Source organism: Sphaerodactylus townsendi, linkage group LG17, assembly GCF_021028975.2.
Source record: "Sphaerodactylus townsendi isolate TG3544 linkage group LG17, MPM_Stown_v2.3, whole genome shotgun sequence".
Taxonomy (NCBI): Eukaryota; Metazoa; Chordata; class Lepidosauria; order Squamata; family Sphaerodactylidae; genus Sphaerodactylus; species Sphaerodactylus townsendi.
Window position 1 is genome coordinate 7,628,389 of NC_059441.1, and position 24,702 is coordinate 7,653,090.

Below are 24,702 nucleotides of genomic sequence, written 5' to 3' on the forward strand. Positions count from 1 at the left end.
AAGTCTGAGAGAGGCTGCCACTGGCCCACGACCACCCAATCAACTTCAGAGCCTCCTGGCCTCCTAGGTTTAAAACATCTGCCTCCCCCCGCCCTTATAGGCAGACTTTCTCATGCGGAAGGGGCTTTGGCCCATTGCTAGGACCTGCAGAACATAGGTGTCAAACTTGCAACCCTCCAGATGTTATGGACTACATGATGCTGGCAGGGGATGATGGGAACTGTAGTCCATAACATCTGGAGGGCCGCAAGTTTGACACCTGTGCTGCAGAAGGTCCCAAATTCAATGGCCAACATCTGCAGTTGAAAGGACCAGGCGGGAGGGGATGTTAGAGATGGGGCTCCACCTGAGACCCTGGAGAGCAGGTGCCAGGCTGAGTACCTGGTCTGGATGGACCAGCGGCCTGACCGACTCGGCAAAAGGCAGCTTCGCGTGCACATCTGGCCGAAAGAGGATTACCTCTGAACTGATCAGTCTGCCTCCGACGACAAAGTAGGTCAGCCCTGGGCGTCCGGCTGGCGGCACAGATTCCTGGTGAGCCGACATGCTGCAGCAGCGGAGCTGGGATTGGAGAACGGGAACAGTCCCAGACTGACCTCCTGCCCTCAGCACCACCTGGGCTATTGCGGGTGGGACTTCCTTCCATCAGGGGAACCGAGGCTGGGGACAGCACAGGGGTCCTCAGCTTCAGCTGGGCTGCTGGTTGCCACATTCCATTTCTGCCGGCCCCTGAGCTACAGCCCCTCTGCCCAAGCATACATGAACCCCAAGAGTAGTTCTGGAAGCCAAGAAGCACACCAGGCCCTTCTGCCGGCCCCTGAGCTACAGCCCCTCTGCCTAAGCCCATAGAACCCCCCAAATGGCAGTTCTGGGAGAATAGCGAAGCTTACGGGCCTTCACGCCGGCCCCTGAGCTACAGCCCCTCTGCCTCGCCCATGAACCCCCAAGTAGTTCTGGAAATAGAAGCACCGGGCCCTTCTGCCGGCCCCTGAGCTACAGCCCCTCTGCCTCGCCCATGAACCCCCAAGTAGTTCTGGAAATAGAAGCACCGGGCCCTTCTGCCGGCCCCTGAGCTACAGCCCCTCTGCCTCGCCCATGAACCCCCAAGTAGTTCTGGAAACAGTTGCCCCCTGACTTTCCCCATCCACGGGCAGTCAATGAAGGTTTGAGGGAAGAGAAATGCTGCTGGAAGGCTTTCCCAAGAAAGGCTGCCAAATTACGGCGGCGGCGGAGGGGGCGGGGGTACCAAATTGTGTGATGGGCGGACTCTGCCCATCCCGTCTCTCTCCCTGTGTGGGCACTACAGAGGGACAGCCTGTAGTATCTTTTCAGAAGGAGACGTGGAGGAGGCCAGTGGTAAGCCGCGCAAGAGTTTGCACGAATGGACTGCACGTCGTATAACCGTTGCGTGGCAAACATGCGCGTTGCAGTTCTGGCTTTCCCAGCGGTGCTGGCTGTCCTTCAAGCAAGCCCTTTGGCAGGGCTAAGAGAGCAACTCCGATTCAAACACTTCTCCTGGAAGCTGGTTTGGAGTGTTTGGAGCCGTTTTTAGCGTTCTCCTGACCCTTGCGTGATGTCTGACGTTTTGCTCCATGGTTGAGGCCCTGGGCAGCAACGTAGGTGAGGATGTTGCCAGCGCAAACGTCTGCTGCATGAACATTTACACGGCCTCACTGAGACCCCCTTGAGCAGGGTTTCACATTAGGCTGCAAATTGGAGGGCAGCCCCCACGTTTTAGCCCACTCTCCCTTTGGCCTGAATTGCACCCAAGTAGCCAGGAGGCTGGGGACCCCGCTTATGCTAAATGCAGATGCCCTTGGAACATGCCTCAGAGGCACAGCTGATCCCACACATCCTGGCTTGGATTGAACTATTGCCATGGCTGATGGCCTAAAGCCAGTTCCTGTGCTAAATTTAGCGTGACAGAATGGACGTGAGAAAGGAGCTCTGAAAAGCCATATTAACTTTTCAAAAGGCTGATTTCCAAAGCTCTCTAAGAGGGGCCACTTGGGCCTGTGTTCAATCTGCCATCAGGCAAAGCGTAATTCAGGAGGTGCAAGAAGAGTGACTTCCCCTCTCTTTGGCACCCCTGCCTTCAAGTGCTTCGTGTGCTTCTGTTTTCCTGTGTTCAATGTGCTTATTCACAGCCTGCGCATGTGTCATGGGGCAGTCGCTCATTGCGTGTCCCTGAGCCGATTGCTCGGAGGCTGACTCTCTTGTCTTGCTTTTGGCAAGCCGGAGACATAGGTAACCTTATGCAATCGGAGTTATGCTGACTGGGCTCGACGTGGGAGGTTGTGGAAATCCTCCAACAGCCCAGAGGTCTTCCCTGCATCTGAGTGTTAAGACCAGGAGTTCATGTAGCCCACAGGTGTCAAACTCTCAGCCCTCCAGATGTTATGGGCTACAGTTTGTTTGTTTGTTTGTTTATTAATTATCATATTTATATACCGCCCCATCCCCTAAGGGCTCTGGGCGGTGAACAACAAAAAATGTTACATAACAGCAATAGCAATAAATAAATAATATATCATTAAATAGCAGCATTAAAACATAAAATTACAGCGTTCTACATAAACCACTTGGCGTCCAGCATTAAAAGTATCAATGAAACCCTCCCAGAGAGGGGGACGGTAAATCCAGATCTCATAAGCTCCCAGAATGTTAAGAGGGAGAGACAAAAAGGGCACACACCATCAACGGCTGGCTTCCCCAAAGGTACAGTTCCCATGATGCTGGCAGGGGATGATGGGAACTGTAGTCCATAACATCTGGAGGGCCGTGAGTTTGACACCGATGAAAAATGGGACTGACCTTTCAGGGTGAAGTGGGCATGGAAAAGGTCCGAGTGGAGAATCAACCCTGTATTTCAGGACTGCCCTTCGAGTGTCCTCTGGTATCAGTGGCAGCCCCTTCCAAGAAAGGGGTGTGTGCGCGCACATCTGCTTTAGATTTGTGTGTAATGCAGTTTGAACACATACCAAATAATGTAAAATAAATACAGTTGACTGTAGAACTGGAACCTGAGGAGAAAGAAATCCCCCAGAGAAGGGTTCCTTTTAAGACAGGGATTGCTCAACATGCTGGAACACCTCAAACCACTTCCAGTTCTCTAAATGTACTTTTTGGACCTTCCTCCTCACTTGAGTACGTGAGTGAGTAAGTGTGTGTGTCATTTTACTCGTTGCAGCTAGCTCTCCCACTTCCACAGATTTGCTTAGCAGGGGAGTGTCTGAAGACCTTGAGCAGTCCTCCAAAGACAAAAACCAGCTTGGCAGCTACTAAAATAGGCGGGGGAAGGATATTTCTTGTTTCATGGGGCTGCCGGGTCAACGTTGTGGAGACCCCTGCCTCACCCCACTGACCTCTGATGCATTCATGCTTCTTTGGGATGCAGTGGGACAATTTGAAACAAAGGCACGTAGAATTGGTCTGCTAGCCAAGTAGGGTGTAACACACTTGTTTGACAGTTGCCTTCCTTTTTAGTTTGCGTGGCTTTTTCCCCGAATTGAGGAGGTGTTTTCTCCCATCACTACTAGTGCAGCGTTCTGTGCAGCTCCCTGGTTGAAGCGTCGCTCATGAAACCTCACCCCATAATATGTTTGCCAGCTTTTAAGGTGCTGGGGCAGAATTCTTTGTCCAAGCAACACTGACTTTTATCATCCACCTCACTTTGCTGTGTAAAGGAAGACAAATTAACTTCCCGCTCATGTTGTGGTTGGCCTCTGAAATTTCCTGTTCCTCGATCTTGAGTAATTTTCTGCTTAAATGTGGCTGCACAAGTTCCTGAGTATTTCTTGGCACATGGTGAGGCCCGCGTTCCAGAAGAGCCAGGGGGCTACCGGGCTCTCTCCCCCTCTCGGTGACCCAGAGAGCTTTCTTGCAAGGAGTTTTCCTAGTGCTAAGGGTGATCTTGTAATCTGAATACCAACAATGCCTGCTGCTTCTGCTATGGACCAAAATCTGGTCCTTCGGAAGGCACCAGGAACAGCTTGCCAGAGTGAAAATGTCAGTTTCATCCGTGTCCCGGGGACTTCTGGTACCCTGTTTCCCCGAATATAAACATCCCCGAAAAATAAGACATAGTAGAGGTTTTGCTGAAGTGCGAAATATAAGGCATCCCCCGAAAGTAAGACATAGCAAAGTTTTTGTATGGAAGCATGCCCGACGAACAGAACACAGAAAAATAAGACATCCCCTGAAAATAAGACATAGCACACCTTTGGGAGCAAAAATTAATATAAGACACTGTCTTATATTTGGGGAAACACGGTAGTAGTATCCTGAGTGAGAGACGAAGGAGTCTGCATTCATTTTATGCCCAGCTGCTGTTTTAGCCAAGAAACCGAGGCAGCGAAGGTCGGGTCCTTCTCTGAGGCGGCTCTGATTTGATGGAATTCTCTTCCTTGTCCAAAGAGGGGCGTCTGCTTCTTTTTTTTAACTTTCCAAAAGTATTACGAGACCTTTTCCAAATCCTGCCAGATTTTTGACAGTCAGGTCTGCTGGCTGTTCTAAATCTATTCTAACTGGGTGTCTGTTGTTCTCCTTGATATTTCAAACCCCTGCTCAAAAGTGGCTTAACCCTGGGAAAACTGTCTAAAAGGGATTTTTGAAAAGTTAGTCAAGCTTTAAAAGGGGCTTGGATAGATTTATGAAGTCGATTTATGGCTACCAGTCTTGATCCTCTTTGATCTGAGATTGCAAATACCTTATCAGACCAGGTGCTCGGGAGCTACAACTGCAGAAGGCCATTGCTTTCACATCCTACACGTGAGTTCCCAAAGGCACCTGGTGGGCCACTGCGAGTAGCAGAGAGCTGGACTAGATGGACTCTGGTCTGATCCAGCTGGCTTGTTCTTATGTTCGTATGCCCTGCGAGGAATCCATAGTGCCAACAAATGCAAACAAAACCTGACGTAGTTGTTTCACCGTTTCCATTCCGACATGGCCTAAGGCAGGGGTCTGCAGCCTGCGGCTCTCCAGATGTTCATGGACTACAAATCCCATCAGCCCCTGCCAGCATGGCCGTGCTGGCAGGGGCTGATGGGATTTGTAGTCCATGAACATCTGGAGAGCCGCAGGCTGCAGACCTCTGGTCTAACGAGATCCTGCCCTGTGTGCATCTGTAGCACCTGATCCCTTTTGGGATCCCTGCCCCACTCCTCTGAAAGTTGCTCTTCCTGGTTGGTGTGCCTGGCGATCCTGACCGGTGTGCCTCTTTGGAAGCCCTCTCAGCCCTCCTGCTTCTCCATACTGCAGGCAGCCACCCACCAGGACATGACTTACTGGCTGCAGGAGCTGCAGCAGAAGAGGTGGGAGTACTGCAACAGCCTGGATGCCGCCCAGAGGGACAGCCGGATGTCACCCACCCCCAGCCACTTCTCCAAGGGGCTCGTTGCCAAAGACAACGCAGGTAACTCTTCTAAAATGTGTTTTGCGGTCAAGTCACGGGCAATTGACACCTCGCTCTGCAGAGCTTTCCACGACAAGAGACTTTCAGCGGTGCTTGGTTTTTGCCATTGCCTGCCCTCCTGCATCCGCGACCCTGGACTTCCCTCACCGGTGGTGGTCTTTCATCCAAGTACTCTGCTGAGCTCCCCAGATCTGAAGAGGTCGCGCTAGCAGAGGTGGGATCCAGCAGGTTCTCACAGGTTCCCGAGAGTAGGTTACTCATTATTTGTGTGTGCCGAGAGGGGGTTACTACTTGGTGATTTTGCCACGTGATTTTTTGCCTTGAATTCGCCCCTCTCTCTCAGCAGTAAGCGGCGCCAGAACTGGAAGCAGTCTAGCAGGGGAGGTGCGCGATGCTACGTGGCAGCCATTACGCCCTCGTGCCATTCGATTTCCTTTAAGGACCGGCTGGCAGCGGACTGTGTCCTTGCCACAGCCCCGCCCAGGAATGCCATGCCCCCATCGTGCCCCGCCCAGCCCCATTGGCACTACGCCACAGTTTGAATCCCACCAGCATGGGAACCTGTTACTAAAATTTTTGGATCCCACCACTGCACGCTAGCCTGGGCTGTGCAGGGCAGGGCACAGGAAATTTGTGGTGGAGATTCAGGATTGTTTACTGCGACTCCATTGCTGACTGCATCGTTCTGTTTGTTCTGGACAGTCGAGATCCGTGCCCCAAGAGTTCACTTGAGTTGCGTTTGCCTTGAGTGGTAACTTATTAACCTTCCAGTGAGCTGGCTGTTATTTGCGTGAGGGTTTGTATTTATCATCACATTCCTGTTCCAGGTGCTCAGAGTGGGGTAAAATACTTCCATTAGTAGAGGTGGAAAAACCCAAAATGTCTTACCTGAAGAAGATGACAGAGAACAGCATTAGGGCGTTGGAGTGCACCTGTAGGTCTGTGTGCTAATTTGCAGGGCCATCCGCGTGGGGGGTAGACATACTGCTATAAGGCATGCCAAATGCCCACTTTGGACAGGCAGCCTTGTGGGGAATAGCCCTTCCCCATAGACTGGTGAGAGAAACACAACAAGGGGGGGTGGAAATGACGTTGGACTGTGTGCTGACATCGTGTCCGGGCAAAACCCCAGATGTGACATCAAATGTCAACCAATGTGGTAATACCATGAAAAGTTCCTAGAGCAGTGGTGGCGAACCTTTGGCACTCCATATCATTTACATGGACTACAAATTCCCCATCAGCCCCTGCCAGCATGGCCAATTGGCCATGCCTGGCGAGGGAAGAAACTGATCGGAAATTATCAGTCCATAACTATGGAGATATAAGAACTCCCGCCACTGCAATCGCCCTAAATTGGCATGCTGATGTAGTTTGACATCTTTTTCACCTGTTCCCTGAGGTTCTTGGGGAGTTCCCCTGCCCCCCAGCATCCCTAATTACTCTGGAGCAGGTATTGTCTTTCCATCAGGTGTACATGGCTGTATTTGGGTGCCAAGTGTGGTATCTCCCCACAACAAAGACAGTTTTATCAAGAGCCTACAGACCGTCTCTGTGACAAGCACGCGTTTATTGCCCAGGCGTGCTTGGGAGAGAGGGCCCGCTGTCGCTGTCCGTTTCTGCTCTCAGTCATGCTGCCTGCAGTCTTTCTGTTTGCTATGCAAAAGGGGAAGGCACACAACCAAGGTGAAAAGGAGAAAACTTGTACCAACCAGGCTACAATAACTATACCTTCAGGCTCTTACTTTCATAGCCAAAACTGAGTGGTGGTCCTTTGTTGAGGCAAAAATCCACGAAATGGGTCTATCCTTGGATGCATTGGCTTTAATGAATGCCAGTGATCTAAAGCTGACTATCAAAAAGAGATTGTATGATCTCGAGTATAGTCACCTGATGCAGCAGGCTAATAAACGCTGCTCTCCCTTGCACTTGGGTATACCGTTAAAACCACATACCATGGCCAAATATTTCCATTTGGTTTTAGAACCCAAATTGCGACGAGCCCCGACCCGTGCCAGGTGCAATATTCTCCCTTCAGCTACCACTCAAGGTAGAATACAGAAAGTGCCTTTTAATGAAAGATTTTGTCCCTGCAGTTCAGCTTACGAAGAATCAATCCAACACGTGATACTACACTGCCCGTTACACAGTTTAGCCAGGAATAAATATCTAAACCCGTGGTTAAAAAACCCCATCGATAATACTGATCTATCAATTGTGGTAACGATGCTGGATTGTGGTTCTGCAAGTGTATTGGAAGCGCTGGCTAACTTTTTGTGCTCTGTCATCACAAAGCAGCGAGTTTATAACTTTGTAATTGGAGACTGTATCATTACACTGAGGTTCCCATTGTTGCTGGTATATTGCTGCTGTTGTTTTCATTATGCCATTAAAGGTTTATATATATAATAACTATACTTCAAAAATTGTGTCTCCCACTGGTGATTGAGTTGTAAAATTATTTTGGTTCCTTATAAGTAAATTGCTACTCCAGCCCAGGAGACTGGTACGAAATTTATTCAATGAATAATTATAATAACCAACCTGAACTGATGCGCGAGTTTTCTCCTTTTCACCCTGCAGTCTTACTGTTGACATCGAGACCAGAGAAAGTTCTCTCGTCCTCTGTCCAGGGGCAGGCGTTTGATCTGGGGGAACGTAAAGGACAAGGTTGCTTTTCCTCCTCGCTGAGTAAATAAATAATAGCTGCTTTGCCAGAGTCACACTCTTGGTGACCCCTCACCGTCTGGCCAGTGTGGATCAGCACTGGGTGGGCCTTGCTGTGGAATGTCCTGGCAGCCGTTGCATTATTAAATCCTTGCTTGTTCCTCCTCAGATTTGAATGCCGTGCTTCCAAACGCCTCTGCGGAGAAGGCCAGGAACGTCCTTGCGGTGGAGACGTCTCCCACGGAGCTGGTGGGGGAACAAGCGGCGTGCCACCCGGTCCCAGGGCAGCCGAACGCCATCAACTTTGCCTTGAAGCAGTGGGGGAACGAGATCAAGTGAGCATTCTGCGTCTTGGTGCTCAGACTGTGCACGACCGTCCAAAAGCATCCTATCTATCTATCTATCTATCTATCTATCTATCTATCTATCTATCTATCTATCTATCTATCTATCTATCTATCTATCTATCTATCTATCTATCTATCTATCTATCTATCTATCTATCTATCTATCTATCTATCTATCTATCTATCTATCTATCTATCTATCTATCTATCTATCTATCTAATATATCAAATTTATAAACCGCCCACCCCCGAAGGGCTCTGGGCGGTGTACACTGGGCCAAACATACAATGGCCAAAACAACATACACCAAATAAAATATATTAGAACAAGTTAAAACAGTTTACAAAATTAATAAAACTAGCAGCATCAGTACAATATACATAACAATAAGATTATAAAAATGTGTGGCGCCCGATCCCAAGGCGGTGGCCAGGAGATAGCCGAATGTCCAATTAGGTATTATATTGGGCGTGCTGATGATGAAATAGCACACAACATAGGGGCATCCTGGAGGGGGGGTCCGCGGCCGGCCTCACCAAAAGCCCGGTGGAACAAAACCGTTTTACAGGCCCTGCGGAATTCTCCAAGGTCTATTCAAGCGCAGCCCCTGGCAAACGCCACTTGTTTCGTTGTGGGCGGGGCACGGAGGCTGTTGACAGACTTGGCTGAAGTGGATCTTGGCTTCCAGAACCTGAGTCGTCTGGGTTTTATTTTGGGGTGTTTTCGATCAGGGAAGTGTGAACGCTCAAATGTGGGCTGAACTCTTCCTTCCAGCAGCAAAGAGATTAGAAGAAGAGAAGGGAGCTCTCTCAGCCCCACCTACCTCACAGGGTGTTTGTTGTGGGGGGAGGAAGGGAAAGGAGTTTGTAAGCCCCTTTGAGTCTCCTTGAAGGAGAGAAAGGGGGGATATAAATCCAACTCTTCTTCTTCTGTAAGGTCTGTGCTGCTGTAATTGCCCTTCAGGCTGTGGTCCACTCGTGACCCCCTCCCCTTTTCAGTTTTTGGCTGGTTCATCTTGGTTGATGGTTGTACTGAATATCTGTCCCGGGAGGTGATTCCCCCTCGGACGGCTACAGGATTGCAAACCCCCTCCGTCCCTTCTCGGTTATTACAGGGCAGGGAACGTGCAGTGACTGTTGCTTCAATGGCCCTGGGAAAATTAGCCCACATCCTCCTTGTCATGTCAGTGCGTGGTGTTGATTTTCACCCATCCCCAAAAAGTTAGACAAAGAAGGAGAAGACTAATAAGAAAAGGGCAGCGAAGGGCTCCTTGTCTATGCAGAGTACAAAAAGAAATACGCTGGGACTTTCCGAAGTTACAGAGAGAAAGCCCCGGGAAATAAAATCTGATTTGGCCAGAGTTCCCCTAGTTTGGCTACTGGGCTTACGCTGGTCTGCTTTCCCTTGTCAAAATACAGCCTTTGGGTCACGTGCTTTGAATATATATTTCTCTTTGCAAAATTTAGCAATGTGACCACATTTATTTGCTCTGAGACATGCTGAGCAGTCTAGTCCAGAGGTCTGCAACCTGTGGCTCTCTAGATGTTCATGAACTACAATTCCCAGTTGGCCGTGCTGGCAGGGGCTGATGGGAATTGTAGTCCATGAACATCTGGAGAGCCACAGGTTGCAGACCGCTGAGTCTGAATTTGTGTGCATCGAGGAATGCTGCTGTAAATTTCGTTGTGCGTGCACAATGACAATAAAAATGCTCATGCTTATGCTTATGCTAGTCCGATTGTAAGGGCGGCAAGGGAAGCAGGCTTGGTCCCTACTGAGAACAGGTTTCAGAGGCAACCGTGCTTGTCCCATAGGAGGAGACCCCTGTCAATCTGGGCGGGGCCAGCAACTCCCTTCCAAGCTCTCTGGTTCTGCTGAGCTCCCTCCCAGAGGAGCAGTTCAGCTGAAGGGCAGCGTGTCAAAAACGCCTGCCCTGTAGTAACCTCAGGAAGGGTAGTCACAAGATGAATTATTTTGCAAGCAGTGTTTTTATGTCAAATACAGAACTGACTGATAGAAGACTTCTTGCACATTGCACACAGAGATGGAAGCTCTGTGGAAGTTCTGAAGCCGGGGGAAATGCAATTTTTTTTGGGGGGTGGCGGCGGGAATCGAAGCACAAGACCTTCCTGTCAGCTTGATAAGAGGCACAGCATTCTGCCAGGCTGCGTCTGTGTCTCTTTCTGTGGCCTTTCTGCAGAACCGTTTGCAGCTAACTGGGCCCTTGTTCTGAGCCGGTTCTGGTGCAGCTTGGCTGAGAGAAACTTTGCAGGAACGCGAGAGACCCTGTTTCATCTTTGCAAAACAGCTGAGCAAGCGAAATGATCTCAGCCTCAGGGTTGAATGTTTACGTTCTGTTTCGAAATGCTCTCCCTCATACTCTGCTCTAGAGGACGGTTTGTTTACGTCCAGCAATTTAAATCCCTTATTAGATCATCTACGTGCAAAATGGTGGCAGTGAAAGCGTTCTGTTTTGTGTGTGGCTTTGTGGTGGGCTGTAGCAGAGTCCCTGTTTGTACTCTCACATCCTACAAGTAGCATCCTCATCCTTCTTTGGCACAGGGAGTCCCTAGACCAATGGTGGCGAACCTATGGCACGGGTGCCAGAGGTGGCACTCAGAGCCCTCTCTGGGCACGCACAAATAGAGTGCCCCCCCAATCTAGGCTGGCCTGGGCCACTGGGCTCGATTATTAGCATTAAACCTAAGACCTAGTTTTGGGGAAGCAGTGTAGGTAACCCTGTTAAGTGCTGTTAAACCCCACTGATTTTCATGTGAAGAACTAAAGCGGAATTGTTACCTGGGAGTAAGCTCGGTTGCTGGCAATGGGGCTTGCTTCTGAGTAAACCCTCCTAGGGTCGTGATTCACCCATTGGAAGAGTTGCTCGGTTGCTTCAAAGCCAAGCCACCAACTACCACCAAGCTTACTCCCGAGTAACACATGCCTCGGAACCAACAGTTTTTTTCTAAACTAAAACCTTAGTATTCAGATTAAATTGCTGTGTTGGCACTTTGCGATAAATAAACGGGTTTGGGGTTGCAATTTGGGCACTTGGTCTCGAAAAGGTTCGCCATCGCTGCCCTAGACCGGCAGAGGGAGGAATTTAACTATCTGCCCACTGTCTCCAGGGTTCCCCAGTGTAGCTCCAGGGCTCTTGTCAGGAGTCTGGGAATTGCCTTGAAATCTACAAGCCAAAAAACAGCCTGTCTCCCCTTCCTTATAATGCCACCAAAATATACCACAACAGTGTTTCCCAGTTTGGTCAGGGCATCAGATGATCGTCCATTCCAGAGGCATACAGAACTGACAAGATTCTTTGTTTTGAAATCTACAGCTGAGCACCCTTTTTTACAATTATGTTGCCCTTTCGGATGTGCTTAATGACTTTTCTGTACTTTGCAGGAATTCGGTGAACTCTTTGAGAACGGGCAAAGGAAACAGTGAGAACCGCAAGAGTATCTTTTACACGGAGGAGTGGGAAATGCTCGACCCAACCCCCAAGGATCTGGAGGAGTCGGTGGCTCAAGAAGAGAAGAGGAGGCCTTTCTCAGAACCCAGCAAAGGTGTCAAGCTCTCTCTGCACACAGTCTCTTTGCCATGGTGGCATTCCCCCCCCCCCGCCCCCCCCCCCCCCCGCCCATTGCAAAGACAGCTCTAGAAGCCCCAGGCCATGTGGAGAGGCCCCAGACTGGGCTCCTTCCCACACCGGCCTCACCTCTCCCAGAAACCGGTCCTGATTTTGATCTCGCTGTCATGCACGGGATTGCTCCACCTTGGTGGCCTGGCTGACTCACCTGGCTGAATCTCCGTTGCTGTACTTTATTGCTGCTGGGACTGCCCAAAAACACGCGGCTGTTTTCTTGCAGGCAATGTCTTTAAGACCCACCCGCCTGCTTGCGGGGCAGTGTGAGTCGTAAAATGATTACAGCACACATGAGGCAGGAAGATGTAGTCCTGCAGTGCACCGGACAGGGGGTAGGCTTCAAAGTGGGCAAAATCTGGATTTCATCCCCTGTTCTGCCTCGGGGGAAGCACCCCCGTGGGAACTCCTTCAAGGAAAAGAGACGAGATGAATTAATATGGGGAGGGGTCTCAATCCGGTGTGCACACCTTTCTCTCTGAACCCGGAAGGCTTCTACCTGGTGGGTTGTGGCATGCCCTCCCTCCCTGGGCACTCCCACACACGCCAGCTGGGTGACCTTGGGCTAGTCACAGCTTCTCGGAGCTCTCTCAGCCCCACCTACCTCACAGGGTGTTTGTTGTGAGGGGGGAAGGGCAAGGAGGTTGTAAGCCCCTTTGAGTCTCCTGCAGGAGAGAAAGGGGGGATATAAATCCAAACTCCTCCTCCTCCTCCTCCTCCTCCTCCTCCTCTTCTTCTCCTTCTCCTTCTCCTTCTCCTTCTCCTTCTCCTTCTTCTCCTTCTTCTTCTTCTCACATTTTCTATCGGCTTAATTCTGTAATTAGTAAGAAATAAGTGGCTGCCAAATTTCAACAAATGCTTCTTGCATATTCCTTGTCCTACTCCTTGTCCTATCCCAGTTTGCTGACTCCCTTTCGCTTTGTTCTCATATGTTTTGTTGTCTGACTCTGATGCTCGTGGCCCCGTTTAAAAAAATGAAACCCAGGAGAGATCAGCTTGGAATTATTATTATTTTTAGACAACTCAGTTGTGTTAAGATTTGCTGAGCAAGCCCTGACCTCGTCTGTAACAAGCGGAAAAATCTGTCTCCTCACTCTCCCATTTTTAAAAAACTGTAATCTGACCAAGCAAAATTTTTTGTCCTTCCGCAGGCAGTTCCGCCTCCTCCTTTCCATTTGATTTTGGCCGCATTCCACACAAAACGAGGCGTCCTTTAAAGGAAATAATTGCAACCAGCCGAAATCGGAACAGCCTCGACTCCTCTCCTGCGGAGTGCAATGGCGGCGGCAGCGGCAGGCGGGCCTCGGAGATGCAGCTGAAATTCCAAAGCCAGCAGGAGGAGCTGGAGGGCCTCAAGAAGGAACTCTGCAGCCAGAAGGTGATTCCAGTCGGCCGCCGGGGGTGTGGCCCGTGGGCTGGGCTAGCAAGCAGTGGGAAGGAAGCGATCTGGCACACGGTGGTGCTCAGGATGCAGGGGAGCTGATAACATTTCCCAGTGTTCTGTAAGCATCTCGAGTGTTCCTCAGTTACACTGCTCAGAGTCTCCGTTGGTGCCTTCTGTCTCTTCCTGGTTTACCTAGTCCAGGGGTCTGCACGAGCCAGACCTGGTTGTGCACCAAGGTCAATTCAACAAGCCTCTATTGGCATATACACGACAGAATAAAAATACAGTTCCAGTTAAAAAGTGAATAGTAAAAAACTTCGCGTTTGTCGTACATTCAGTTTACAAACTTCTGACAAAAACTTTGCCGCTGTCAGGCAACAATGAAAATCCTGACAATTTAAAAGCGTAACTACTTTATCTGATTCAGTATAATCAATCATAGGGTCTATAGCAGTGGTGGCGAACCTATGGCACGGGTGCCAGAGGTGGCACTCAGAGCCCTCTCTGTGGGCATGTGCAAACAGAGTTGCCCCCACCCTCCCACACACATCTAGGCTGGCCTGGGCCGCTGGCCTCAATTATTAACGCATTAAACCCTAAGACAGCCCTAGTTTTGGGGAAGCCACTGTAGAGTAGCCCCTGTTAAAGCGTGTTAGAAGCCCACTTTGATTTTCATGCAGGAAGAACTAAAGCACGATCCTTTACCTGGGAGTAAGCTTGGTTGCTGGCAATGGGGCTTGCTTCTGAGTAAACCCTCCTACGGTCATCATTCACCCGTTCGAAGAGTTGCACGGTTGCTTCAAAGCAAAGCCACCGACTACCACCAAGCGTACTTCTGAGTAACGCACGCCTCGGAGCCAACCGTTTTTTCTAAACTAAAACCTCAGTATTCGGGTTAAATTGCCGTGTCGGCACTTTGCGATAAATAAGTGGGTTTTGGGTTGCAGTTGGGCACTCGGCCTCGAAAAGGTTCGCCATCGCTGGTCTATAGCTTGGGATAGCAGGCTAGATCGGAGTTCTTGGTGTAATAAGCAGTTCAGGAGAATGTGTGGGATGGAATCCAGCTGTCCTATGCTACAGGTACAGAACCTCTTATCGCTTGGAAGACCTTTAAGTCTTCCTCTATGTAGCGCTCCAGGGTCTTTTCCTGGGACCTTGCTTGGTAGCCCAGGCAAACGCAGCCCGTTCCCATGTTTAAAATCGCTTAGTTGACGCTCTTTTCTTCTGATCCCACGGGCACTGTTTCCTGCTTTTCAGTGTCCTCCTGGCCCCTCCCCCAGTTTTCAGGAACCAGCAGTGGCGTGCTGTTGTGTTCTGCTGGGTGTGCTTCTACTGTGGTGGACTGTCAGTGTGGCCAAGGTTTGCTGTGATGTCTCTGAACTCACCTTTGTTTCAGAAAAGGCGAGGGACTGTTTCAAAGAAACAAAAGTCATAAGAACATAAGAACATAAGAACGAGCCTGCTGGATCAGACCAGAGTCCATCTAGTCCAGCTCTCTGCTACTCGCAGTGGCCCACCAGGTGCCTTTGGGAGCTCACCTACAGGAGGTGAAAGCAAGGGCCTTAAGAACATAAGAACTAGCCTGCTGGATCAGACCAGAGTCCATCTAGTCCAGCTCTGCTACTTTCGCCAGTAATGGCCCACCAAGGTGCCTTTAGGGAGCTCTCACCTACAGGAGGAGGGGTGAAAGCAGGGGCCTTAAGAACATAAGAACAGCCTGCCATGGATCGGAATAGAGTCCATCCCTGAGTCCACAAGCTCTGCTACTGCAGGAGGGGGCCCACCAGCGTTGCCTTTGGGGGACTCACCTGCAGGAGGGTAGAAAGCAAGGGCCTTAAGAACATAGAGCAGGCCTGCTGGATCAGACCAAGAGTCCCATCTAAGTCCAGCTCTCTGCACTGCGCATGAGGGAGCCCACCAGGTGCGCTTTGGGAGCTCACCTGCAGGAGGTGAAAGCAAGAGGGCCATGCAAGACATAAGGCAAGAACGAGGCCTGCTGGATCAGACCAAGAAGTCCCTCCTAGTCCCAGCTCTCTGCTGCACATGCAGGGGCCCACCAGGTGCACCTTTGAGAGCTCCACCTGCAGGAGGAGTGAAAGCAAAGGGCCTTAAGAACCATAAGAGACTAGCCTGCTGGATCAGACCAGGAGTCCATCTAGGAATCCAAAGCTCTCTGCTGCTTTCGCCAGTGGCCCACCAGAGTGCCTTTGGGAGCTCACTGGCAGGCTGTGCAGGCAATGGCCTTCTTCGACTGTTGCTCCCAAGCCACCCTGGACTGTTAAAGGCATTTGCAATCTCAGATCAGGGAGGATCAGGATTGGTGGCCATGTAAATCAACTTCTCCTCCATCGAATCTGTCAAGCCCCTTTTGAAGCTATCAGGGTGAGGTGGCCATCACACCCACCACCTCCTGTGGCAGCTTATATTTCCAAACACCAAATCACTGCGTTGCGTTTCCTTTTATTAGTCCTAATTCTTCCCCCCAGCATTTTCAATGAATGCCCCCTGGTTCTAGTATTGTGAGAAAGAGAGAAAAAGTCAGAGGCACGGGGCCGGCCGGTGTCTGTCCTGATGCCCACCAAATGTTTCCAGACAGCGGGTGGGACCCGGGGGACGTTTGCCCAGCAAGACACTTGACCAGCTGGGCTGATTTTTAAAAAAGTTGCTTTGCCAGCAGCTGCCACCCCAGCACGAGCGTCTTCTCTGCGAGGCTGAAGGTGAGCTGCAGCCACCGTTGTACGGCTGCCTCCACCTCCTGCGTTGGCTGTTTGTGGCTGTGCCCTTTTGTGGCTGTGCCCACCAGGCTCTGCCACTTGGCTTATAGTGAGAATTCTGGCCTGCGCTTGAGCGGCTGTGTGTCTTGCCTTCGTAGGTGATTTTGGACTCCTGTTGGATGGTGTCCGAGGAAGGTAGCGGGGGTCGTGACTCTTCTGTGTGCTTGTGGTAGGATGGTCCTGGCTGTGCTTGGTGTTTGCTGGTTGTTTGCGACGGGCAAGTTTTGGCTTCAGTCATCAAGTGATGCCTGCATGTGTGTGTGTGTGTGTGTGTGTGTGTGTGTGTGTGTGTTTACTGGCTCTCAGACCTGCACATTTTGACTCATGAGTTGTGTGTGTGTGTGTGTGTGTGTGTGTGTGTTTGTTTAATGGCTCTTAGACCTGCACATTTTGACTCATGAGGTGTGTGTGTGTGTGTGTGTGTGTGTGTGTGTTTGTTTAATGGCTCTTAGACCTGCACATTTTGACTCATGAGTTGTGTGTGTGTGTGTGTGTGTGGGTGTGTTTGTTTAATGGCTCTTAGACCTGCACATTTTGACTCATGAGTTGTGTGTGTGTGTGTGTGTGTGTGTGTGTGTTTGTTTACTGGCTCTCAGACCTGCACATTTTGACTCATGAGTTGTGTGTGTGTTTGTGTGTTTACTGGCTCTCAGACCTGCACATTTTGACTCATGAGGTGTGTGTGTGTGTGTGTGTTTACTGGCTCTCAGACCTGCACATTTTGACTCGTGAGTTGCCCAGTCCTTCTGCTGCTTCGTGTCTCCTCTCGGCCTCTTACCCTCTGGCACCTTTCCCCCCGCCAGGAACTCGTGCGCCTCCTGCAGCAGACCGTCCGGTCATCCCAGTACGACAAGTACTTTGCCGGTCATCTCTGCGAGGTCGGCCCCAAAGACAAGCTGGAGCTGCTGCACCAGAAGGACCACCAGATCCTGGGCCTCAACAACCAGCTGGAGAAGCTGACGCTGGAGAAGGACGCCCTGCAGCAGGAAGTGCGTGCCCTGAAGTGCAAGGCCGGGGAGCTGAGCGAGCAGCTGGGCATGCTGATGGAGACCATCCAGGCCAAAGACGAGGTCATCGTGAAGCTCTCCCGGGAGCTGACGGAGTGCCAGGAGCAGCCCTCTGGCCCCGGCGGCTTGACTCAGGCGTCCACATCTTCCTCCTCCACCAACAAGGAGCTGCTGGAACTCGACAGGCTGAACGTAGGGGCTGGATTCCTCTTCTGCTCTCCCTCTCTCTCTCCTAGGTCTAGTGCAGTGGTGGCGAACCTATGGCATGGGTGCCAGAGGTGGCACTCAGAGCCCTCTCTGTGGGCACGCACACCCAGAGTTCATCATGTGGGGGGCGGGGGAGGCGGAAAATCATACCCCACACACACATATCTCGGCTGGCCTGGGCACGATCTTTTACCTGGGAGTAAGCTCGGTTGCTGGCAATGGGACTTGCTCCTGAGTAAACCCTCCTAGGGTCGTGATTCACCCATTCGAAGCGTTGCACAGTTGCTTCATCAAGCTTGCTCCTGAGTAACGCGCACCTCGGAGCCAACCATTTCCCCTAAACTAAAACCTCAGGATAATTTGCCGTGTTGGCACTTGGCGATAAATAAGTGGGTTTTGGGTTGCAGTTTGGGCACTCGGTCTCGAAAAGGTTCGCCATCGCTGGTCTAGTGCCACCTGCAAACGTCTCTGTCTCCAAATCTCAGTAATAGTTTTTGGGACAGAATTGACCATTTGAAAGACAGGTGGCATCTTAGAGCAATGGTGGCGAACCTTTGGCACTCCAGATGTTATGGACTACAATTGCCATCAGATGTTATGGACTACAATTACCATTGGCCATGCTGGAAGGGGCTGATGGCAATTGTAGTCCATAACATCCGGAGTGCCAAAGGTTCGCCACCATGGTCTTAGAGGTAGGAAAGGACAACCGGGGCGGGGAGGGGACACAGCTCACCCACTCAGTGGCTGGCTGTCGACCAAGAGCTCCCGAACAGAAGAGAGGTGAGTAAGTCTTTACGCCCGGGTCCCAGTGGCTGGGGGAGTTCTTGAAGAGAAGATCCTGGGGCAAAGGTCGTGGGAGCCAGAAGGGTTTGGGCCTCTCTGGGTTCTTCCACCACTTCCTCTTCCTCTCTATGGCAGAGGAACTTGGGCTGGAGCATTTCTGAACTTTACTTGGGGACAGTTTGGAAATCCAGAATTGTATGCCCGGCTCGGCCTTATACTGACTCAGAGTCTTGCCCTGTTGGGGGTCAGTCTAGTCTACTCAGTCTGTCAGCGGCCGGTTGGTGTTTCTGTATCCCAGGAATCTGCAACCTGCAACTCTCCGGATGTTCATGGACTACAAATCCCATCAGCCCCTGCCAGCGCAGCCAATTGGCCATGCTGGCAGGGGCTGATGGGAATTGTAGTCCCTGAACATCTGGAGAGCCACAGGTTGCACACTCCTGCTGTATCCTGGCGTGCGGCGTCTGTGTGCTCTTCATGCGGTTCCCCTTTCTTGGCAGGACACTCTTCAGGGTTACAAAACCCAGAACAAATTTCTGAATAAGGAGATCCTGGAGCTTTCAGCGTTACGAAGAAATGCCGAAGACCGCGAGCGAGACTTGGTGACAAAGGTCAGCTGTTCATGCAGAGATTCTGTGTTTCTGAAATTCAAGCGGAGAAGGTTTTTAAAAGTAGCACAACGAATTGTTCTCTGCAGTCGAAACAGTCTTTTGGTTTGCTCTCTCCGTAGTGCACCACCTTAGAAGCCAAACTCTGTCAAGTGGAAAGCAAATACTTAATTTTGCTCCAAGAAATGAAGACACCTGTTTGCTCAGAGGAGGAGAGGCCCTGCCACGACGTGGTTGCTCAGCTTCTGGAAGATGCCTTGCGGGTGGACACGAGTGACCAGCCAGAACAGACTGTCTGTAAACCTCACCTGGTCAGGTAATGGCTCTGACTGACTTCCCACCTGGTGCTTTACTAAGGCACAGCCGCAGGTCTCCATTTTGCCACTTCGGAAATCTGCCAGTGCAAATCTCACAAACTCTCTGGGAGCCTTAAGCAAAGTTGATTTCCTCTTTTGGGGTTGTTTAATCACACAACCAACCCAAATCCTAACATGGTGTCATAGCCATCCAGGGAAAATGGTAGCTTGCATTTAGGTATATAACAGGCAAAGCAATTTGATGTGCAGAGAAAAATAGTTACATCGTTTGGGTTCTCGATAACAATTGTGTTGGATATTTGCTATTTTGAATCAGAGTTCACTATTGTTGCATTCATGCTTGACGAATGCGGATGCACTTCTTCAAAAGCACAAGGAACGTACAGCTGGTTTCAGGTGGTTGCTTTGTACAGTGCGTGATAATTTTGCTTCCATGTTGAGAGTTTCTCCCTATAACTAATATTTCAAATGCATATATCTATATACATGAATTTATTTCAACTTATTTTTAACAACTATAACAAATAGATTCAGGGCCATCCGGATTAGGCGCAATGCGTTTTCCTCCTTGTGTTTAAAAGAATTTGAACTTATGTCTGTGCACAATTTTGGACTCATTATTGAATACGTTCAGAATACTTACCTTAGTGGATTCATATAAAATGTTGATGAACCAAGATGGACTGAATATATTTATGTATATACATGTTTTCGCATTGATTGACTACATACCTTAAGGATGTTGAACTGATGGGAGAGTATGAACTAAATACTTACCTGAATTAATACGGATGACCCTGAATCTATTTGTTATAGTTGTTAAAAATAAGTTGAAATAAATTCATGTATATATATATATGCATTTGAAATATTAGTTATAGCCAGAGTGCAACAGTAGTGGTAGTTCTATTATTATTAATATTTACTATTGCACCCCCTTTTCTTATGAGAGTTTCTCCCTGCCAGCTTGGAGTAATGGTTAAGAGCAGGCGCACTCTAATCTGGAGAACTGGGTTTGATTCCCCGCTCTGCCATTTGAGCTGCGGAGGCTTATCTGGTGAACTAGATTAGCTTGTGCATGCCAACACATACCAGCTGGGTATCCTTGGGCTAGTCACAGTTCTTTGGAGCTCTCTCAGTCCCACCTACTTCACAGGGTGTTTGTTGGGGGCGGGGGCAAGGGAAAGGAGTTTGTAAGCCCCTTTGAGTCTCCTTACAGGAGAGAAAGGGGGATATAAATCCAACTCTTCTTCTTCTTCTCAAAGGAGCAGCAGTGGCGTAGGAGGTTAAGAGCTCGTGTATCTAATCTGGAGGAACCGGGTTTGATTCCCAGCTCTGCCGCCTGAGCTGTGGAGGCTTATCTGGGGAATTCAGATTAACCTGTACACTCCCACACATGCCAGCTGGGTGACCTGGGGCTAGTCACAGCTTCTCGGAGCTCTCTCAGCCCCACCCACCTCACAGGGTGTTTGTTGTGAGGGGGGAAGGGCAAGGAGATTGTAAGACTCTTTGAGCCTCCTTACAGGAGAGAAAGGGGGATATAAATCCAACTCTTCTCCTTCTTCTTCTTCTTAATTCCAGACTCTTCTCTTTTTTTTACAGCGAGTATGACATTTATGGTTTTCGAACAGTTCCAGAAGATGATGAGGAAGAGAAGTTGGTCGCCAAGGCGCGGGCCTTGGATTTGAAGTCCCTGTCCCTGACTGAGAACCAGGAGATTTCTCTGGGGGTGAAATGGGAGAACTGCCTGGCCGGCACGGTCAACAGGGAGATGGGGCGCTGTGTTGAGCTGAAGAACCTCATCCGCTCGGGCGTTCCGCACGCCCATCGCTCCAAAGTCTGGAAGTGGTGTGTCGGCCTCCATGTCAAGAAGTTCAAGGACAGCGCTGAGCCGGGCTACTTCCAGACCCTGCTTCAAAATGCCCTGAAGAAACAGAACCCGGCCTCCAAGCAGATCGAACTGGACCTCCTGCGGACCCTGCCCAACAACAAACACTACGCGTCTCCCACCTCCGAGGGGATCCAGAAGCTGCGGAACGTGTTGCTCGCCTATTCGTGGCGGAATCCAGACATAGGATATTGCCAGGGTCTCAACAGGTAGGAATCTTCATCGGGGTGTTTCTGCAAAGAGGCAGCAGTGAAGATGTTCACTGGGGCACGAGTTCCGTTGACAGGTGTGGGGATTTGCTTCCCAAGATTTGGTGCTGTTGCCCTGAGTTCCAGGGACAGGCAGGCTTGTTCTTTGGGGATTTCAATTCTTTGAAGGCGGGATGGAAGCCTGCAAAGAGGCAGCAGTAAAGATGTTCATTAGAGCACGAGTTCCGTTGACAGGTGTGGGGATTTCCTTCCCAAGATTTGCTGCTGTTGCCCTGAGTTCCAGGGACAGGCAGGCTTGTTCTTTGGGGCTTTGAATTCTTTGAAGGCGGGATGGAAGCCTGCAAAGAGGCAGCAGTAAAGATGTTCATTAGAGCACGCGTTCCGTTGACAGGTGTGGGGATTTCCTTCCCAAGATTTGCTGCTGTTGCCCTGAGTTCCAGGGACAGGCAGGCTTGTTCTTTGGGGCTTTGAATTCTTTGAAGGTGGGGTGGAAGCCTGGGCAGAGCGGCTGCCTGTTGGGACAAGCAAGCCATGCTTCATCCCTGCCCTCCTTCGTGGGCTCAGTCCCTCCCTCGGCCCCCCAGCGTGGCTTCAGTGGCCCTCTAGAACTCTGCCATGTGTTTCCCCCCCCCCCCCTGTCTTTTCAGGCTGGTGGCCATTGCACTTCTCTACTTGGAGCAGGAAGATGCTTTCTGGTGCCTCGTGACAATCGTGGAAGTCTTCATGGCCCGGGATTATTACACGAAAACTCTCCTCGGATCCCAGGTGTGGAGTGTGCTCAAACCTCCTGGGTTCAGCCTCTCAAGGCAGAAGAGGGGCCTGGGCTGTACCACTTCAGACCGGGGAGGGGGGAGAGTTGCTTGGAAGAACGCTCCGCTGAGCCAAAACGTTCCCTCTTCTGTCAAGGGCCACTTGTGACACTCCTGCTTTGATATATTTTTTAACACTTTACAATCTGCCTTTCTCCCCGAACAGGGACCCAGAGTGGCTTTTCATTTGCTTCCCTCCTCCTCCACTTAATACTCACAACCACCCCCTTGCGAGGAGGCCGGATGGGCTGAGAGGTCTTGAGGGGCCAAAAGTCCCCTCCTGGCAGCTTTCTTGGTGGAATGAGAGGGTTCAAGACTGCTGCTAGTCTGACACTCTGACCACTGGGCCACGCCAGCCACGTTGGTCTCTTCCTGCCTGGGACTGCCTTCCGAAGCGCACACACACTCACCCCCGCCCAAAACTCGCCCTTTGGAAAAGCCTTTGGCAAACCCCTTCTGACATGAGCTGGAAGCTGGCGGAGCTGAACTGAGTGCGAGGGCATGCACTTCCTGTGTGCACCCACCTTTCCCTTCCTCCACTCCCTCTGTGGCGTTCTTTAGGCCCCATTGGAGACAGCAGGGCCCTCGGGGCAGGGCCCTCTTGCCTGCTGTCCTGTGCAGCGTGGAGGGACAAGCACAGTCCCCTCGAACTCAAGCCTGTAGGGTAGTGAGTTTGGCAGGAGCTCTTTCTCCTGCCTCGCCTCTTCTGTGTTCAGGGGACTCCCTCTCTGTCTGTCTTTTTGGCCCGTGAACTCCTCTGGTGCCTGGAGTGCTGCAGTCGTCCTGCACAGACCGCCCTCCTCGATGGCCGCTGCTTGCTTTATCTATCTATCCATCTATCCCTCCCTCCATCCCTCCCTCCCTCCATCCCTCCATCCATCCCTCCATCCATCCATCCTTCCTTCCCTCCCTTTATCCCTCCCTCCCTCCCTCCCTCCCTCCATCCCTCCATCCCTCCATCCCTCCCCCCTCCCTTTATCCCTCCATCCCTCCCTCCCTCTCTCCATCCCTCCATCCCTCTCTCCATCCCTCCCTCCCTCTATCCCTCCCTCCCTCCCTCCCTCCCTCCCTCCCTCCATCCCTCCATCCCTCCCTTTATCTCTCCATCCATCCCTCCCTCCCTTTATCCCTCCCTCCCTCTCTCCATCCCTCCCTCCCTCCCTCCCTCCCTCCCTCCCTTTATCCCTCCCTCCCTCTCTCCATCCCTCCATCCCTCCCTCCCTCCCTCCCTCCATCCCTCCATCCTCCCTCCATCCTCCCTCCATCTATCATCTATCTATCTATCTATCTATCATCTATCTATTTATTGGTTATATTTCTATACCGCCCTCCCCCGAAGGGCTCAGGGCGGTGAACAACGAAACAGAAATAGAGCACCTAGATCAAAGGCTAAAATCCATTAAATATTAGTTAATTTTTGGCTCTATATAAAATAAAACCCCATCCCATTAAAATGCAGCATACTAAAATCAACATAATAGATGGCACCTACTATCAAGTCCCCTAAAACAAAAGGGGGAGGGGGACAGCAGGATCCACTGATGTTCTAACGGGGGCGGGGGGGCATCAGCAGCCAGCCTCCCCAAAGGCCCGGCGGAACAGCTCAGTCTTGCAGGCCCTGCGGAACTCGCTAAGATCCCGCAGGGTCCTGACGGCTGGAGGGAGAGCGTTTGGGGAGAGCTTTGCCCCATCAGCCGCCGCTCTCGACTGCTGATTCTGGAAGCTGCTTTGTTGACTGAAGAGCGGAGCCTGGAACAAGAGGGGAGGCCCTGCAGCCCAGCCTTGGCACGAAAGAGTGGGCGGCTGGGACTTCCCTGGTCTCGGAGGGCTCCTTCCCTGGTAGTGAGGCTGGCTGACCCCCCCTCCCTCCTTCATGTGCCCGTCTCCAGGTGGACCAGCGAGTCTTCAAGGATCTGATGAGTGAGAAGCTGCCCCGCCTCCATGCCCACCTGGAGCTGCACCGCGTGGACTACTCGCTCATCACCTTCAACTGGTTCCTGGTGGTGTTTGTGGACAGCGTGGTCAGCGACGTCCTCTTCAAGATCTGGGACTCCTTTCTGTACGAGGGGCCCAAGGTGTGTGGGCTTGGAAGCTTTGCTGTGCTCGGACCAGCCACATTGCAGACAGTTACCCTGTTTCCCCGAGTATAAGACATCCCCGGAAAATAAGACGTAGTAGAGGTTTTGCTGAAGTGCAAAATATAAGGCATTCCCCGAAAGAAGGACATAGCAAAGTTTTTATTTGGAAGCATGCCCGACAAACACAACACAGAAAAATAAGACATCCCCTGAAAATAAGACATGGCGCATCTTTGGGAGCAAAAATTAATATAAGACACTGTCTTATTTTCGGGGAAACACGGTACTTGTGGTGCTCAGAGGAGGGGGTGTTATCGAGGACATTGGTCTCCTGCTCTCATTAGCAACACGGAGGCGATCCAAACTGGGGGCGTGGCCCAGCGGGAAGTTCTTTTGTGCCTGTGCAGGAGAGTATCCCAAGGGTGGTGCTCGCATAACTTCTGGAAGAGGCTGGCAAACGCAGTGGTTGAACCGGGTGAACCAAACTGTCGTGAAGGAGATTGTTAAATAACAACTGGATTCAAGCCCAGTGACCAGATAAAGGGAGCTGTTGCCTCTCAAAAGCTA

The 24,702-nt window shown here is 50.9% G+C and overlaps 1 protein-coding gene across 1 annotated transcript in view; it reads left to right on the plus strand.

Moving 5' to 3' along the window:
• TBC1D2B (TBC1 domain family member 2B) overlaps positions 1-24,702 on the plus strand; it is a 30,184-nt gene that overhangs the window by 839 nt on the left and 4,643 nt on the right. Inside the window, exons 2-11 of the mRNA XM_048481701.1 lie at positions 5,260-5,413; positions 8,250-8,415; positions 11,831-11,991; positions 13,220-13,446; positions 17,030-17,425; positions 18,727-18,837; positions 18,957-19,150; positions 20,754-21,248; positions 21,896-22,013; positions 23,947-24,132. Of these exons, the coding sequence (XP_048337658.1) occupies positions 5,260-5,413; positions 8,250-8,415; positions 11,831-11,991; positions 13,220-13,446; positions 17,030-17,425; positions 18,727-18,837; positions 18,957-19,150; positions 20,754-21,248; positions 21,896-22,013; positions 23,947-24,132 (2,208 nt within the window). The remainder of the gene's footprint in view (positions 1-5,259; positions 5,414-8,249; positions 8,416-11,830; positions 11,992-13,219; positions 13,447-17,029; positions 17,426-18,726; positions 18,838-18,956; positions 19,151-20,753; positions 21,249-21,895; positions 22,014-23,946; positions 24,133-24,702) is intronic.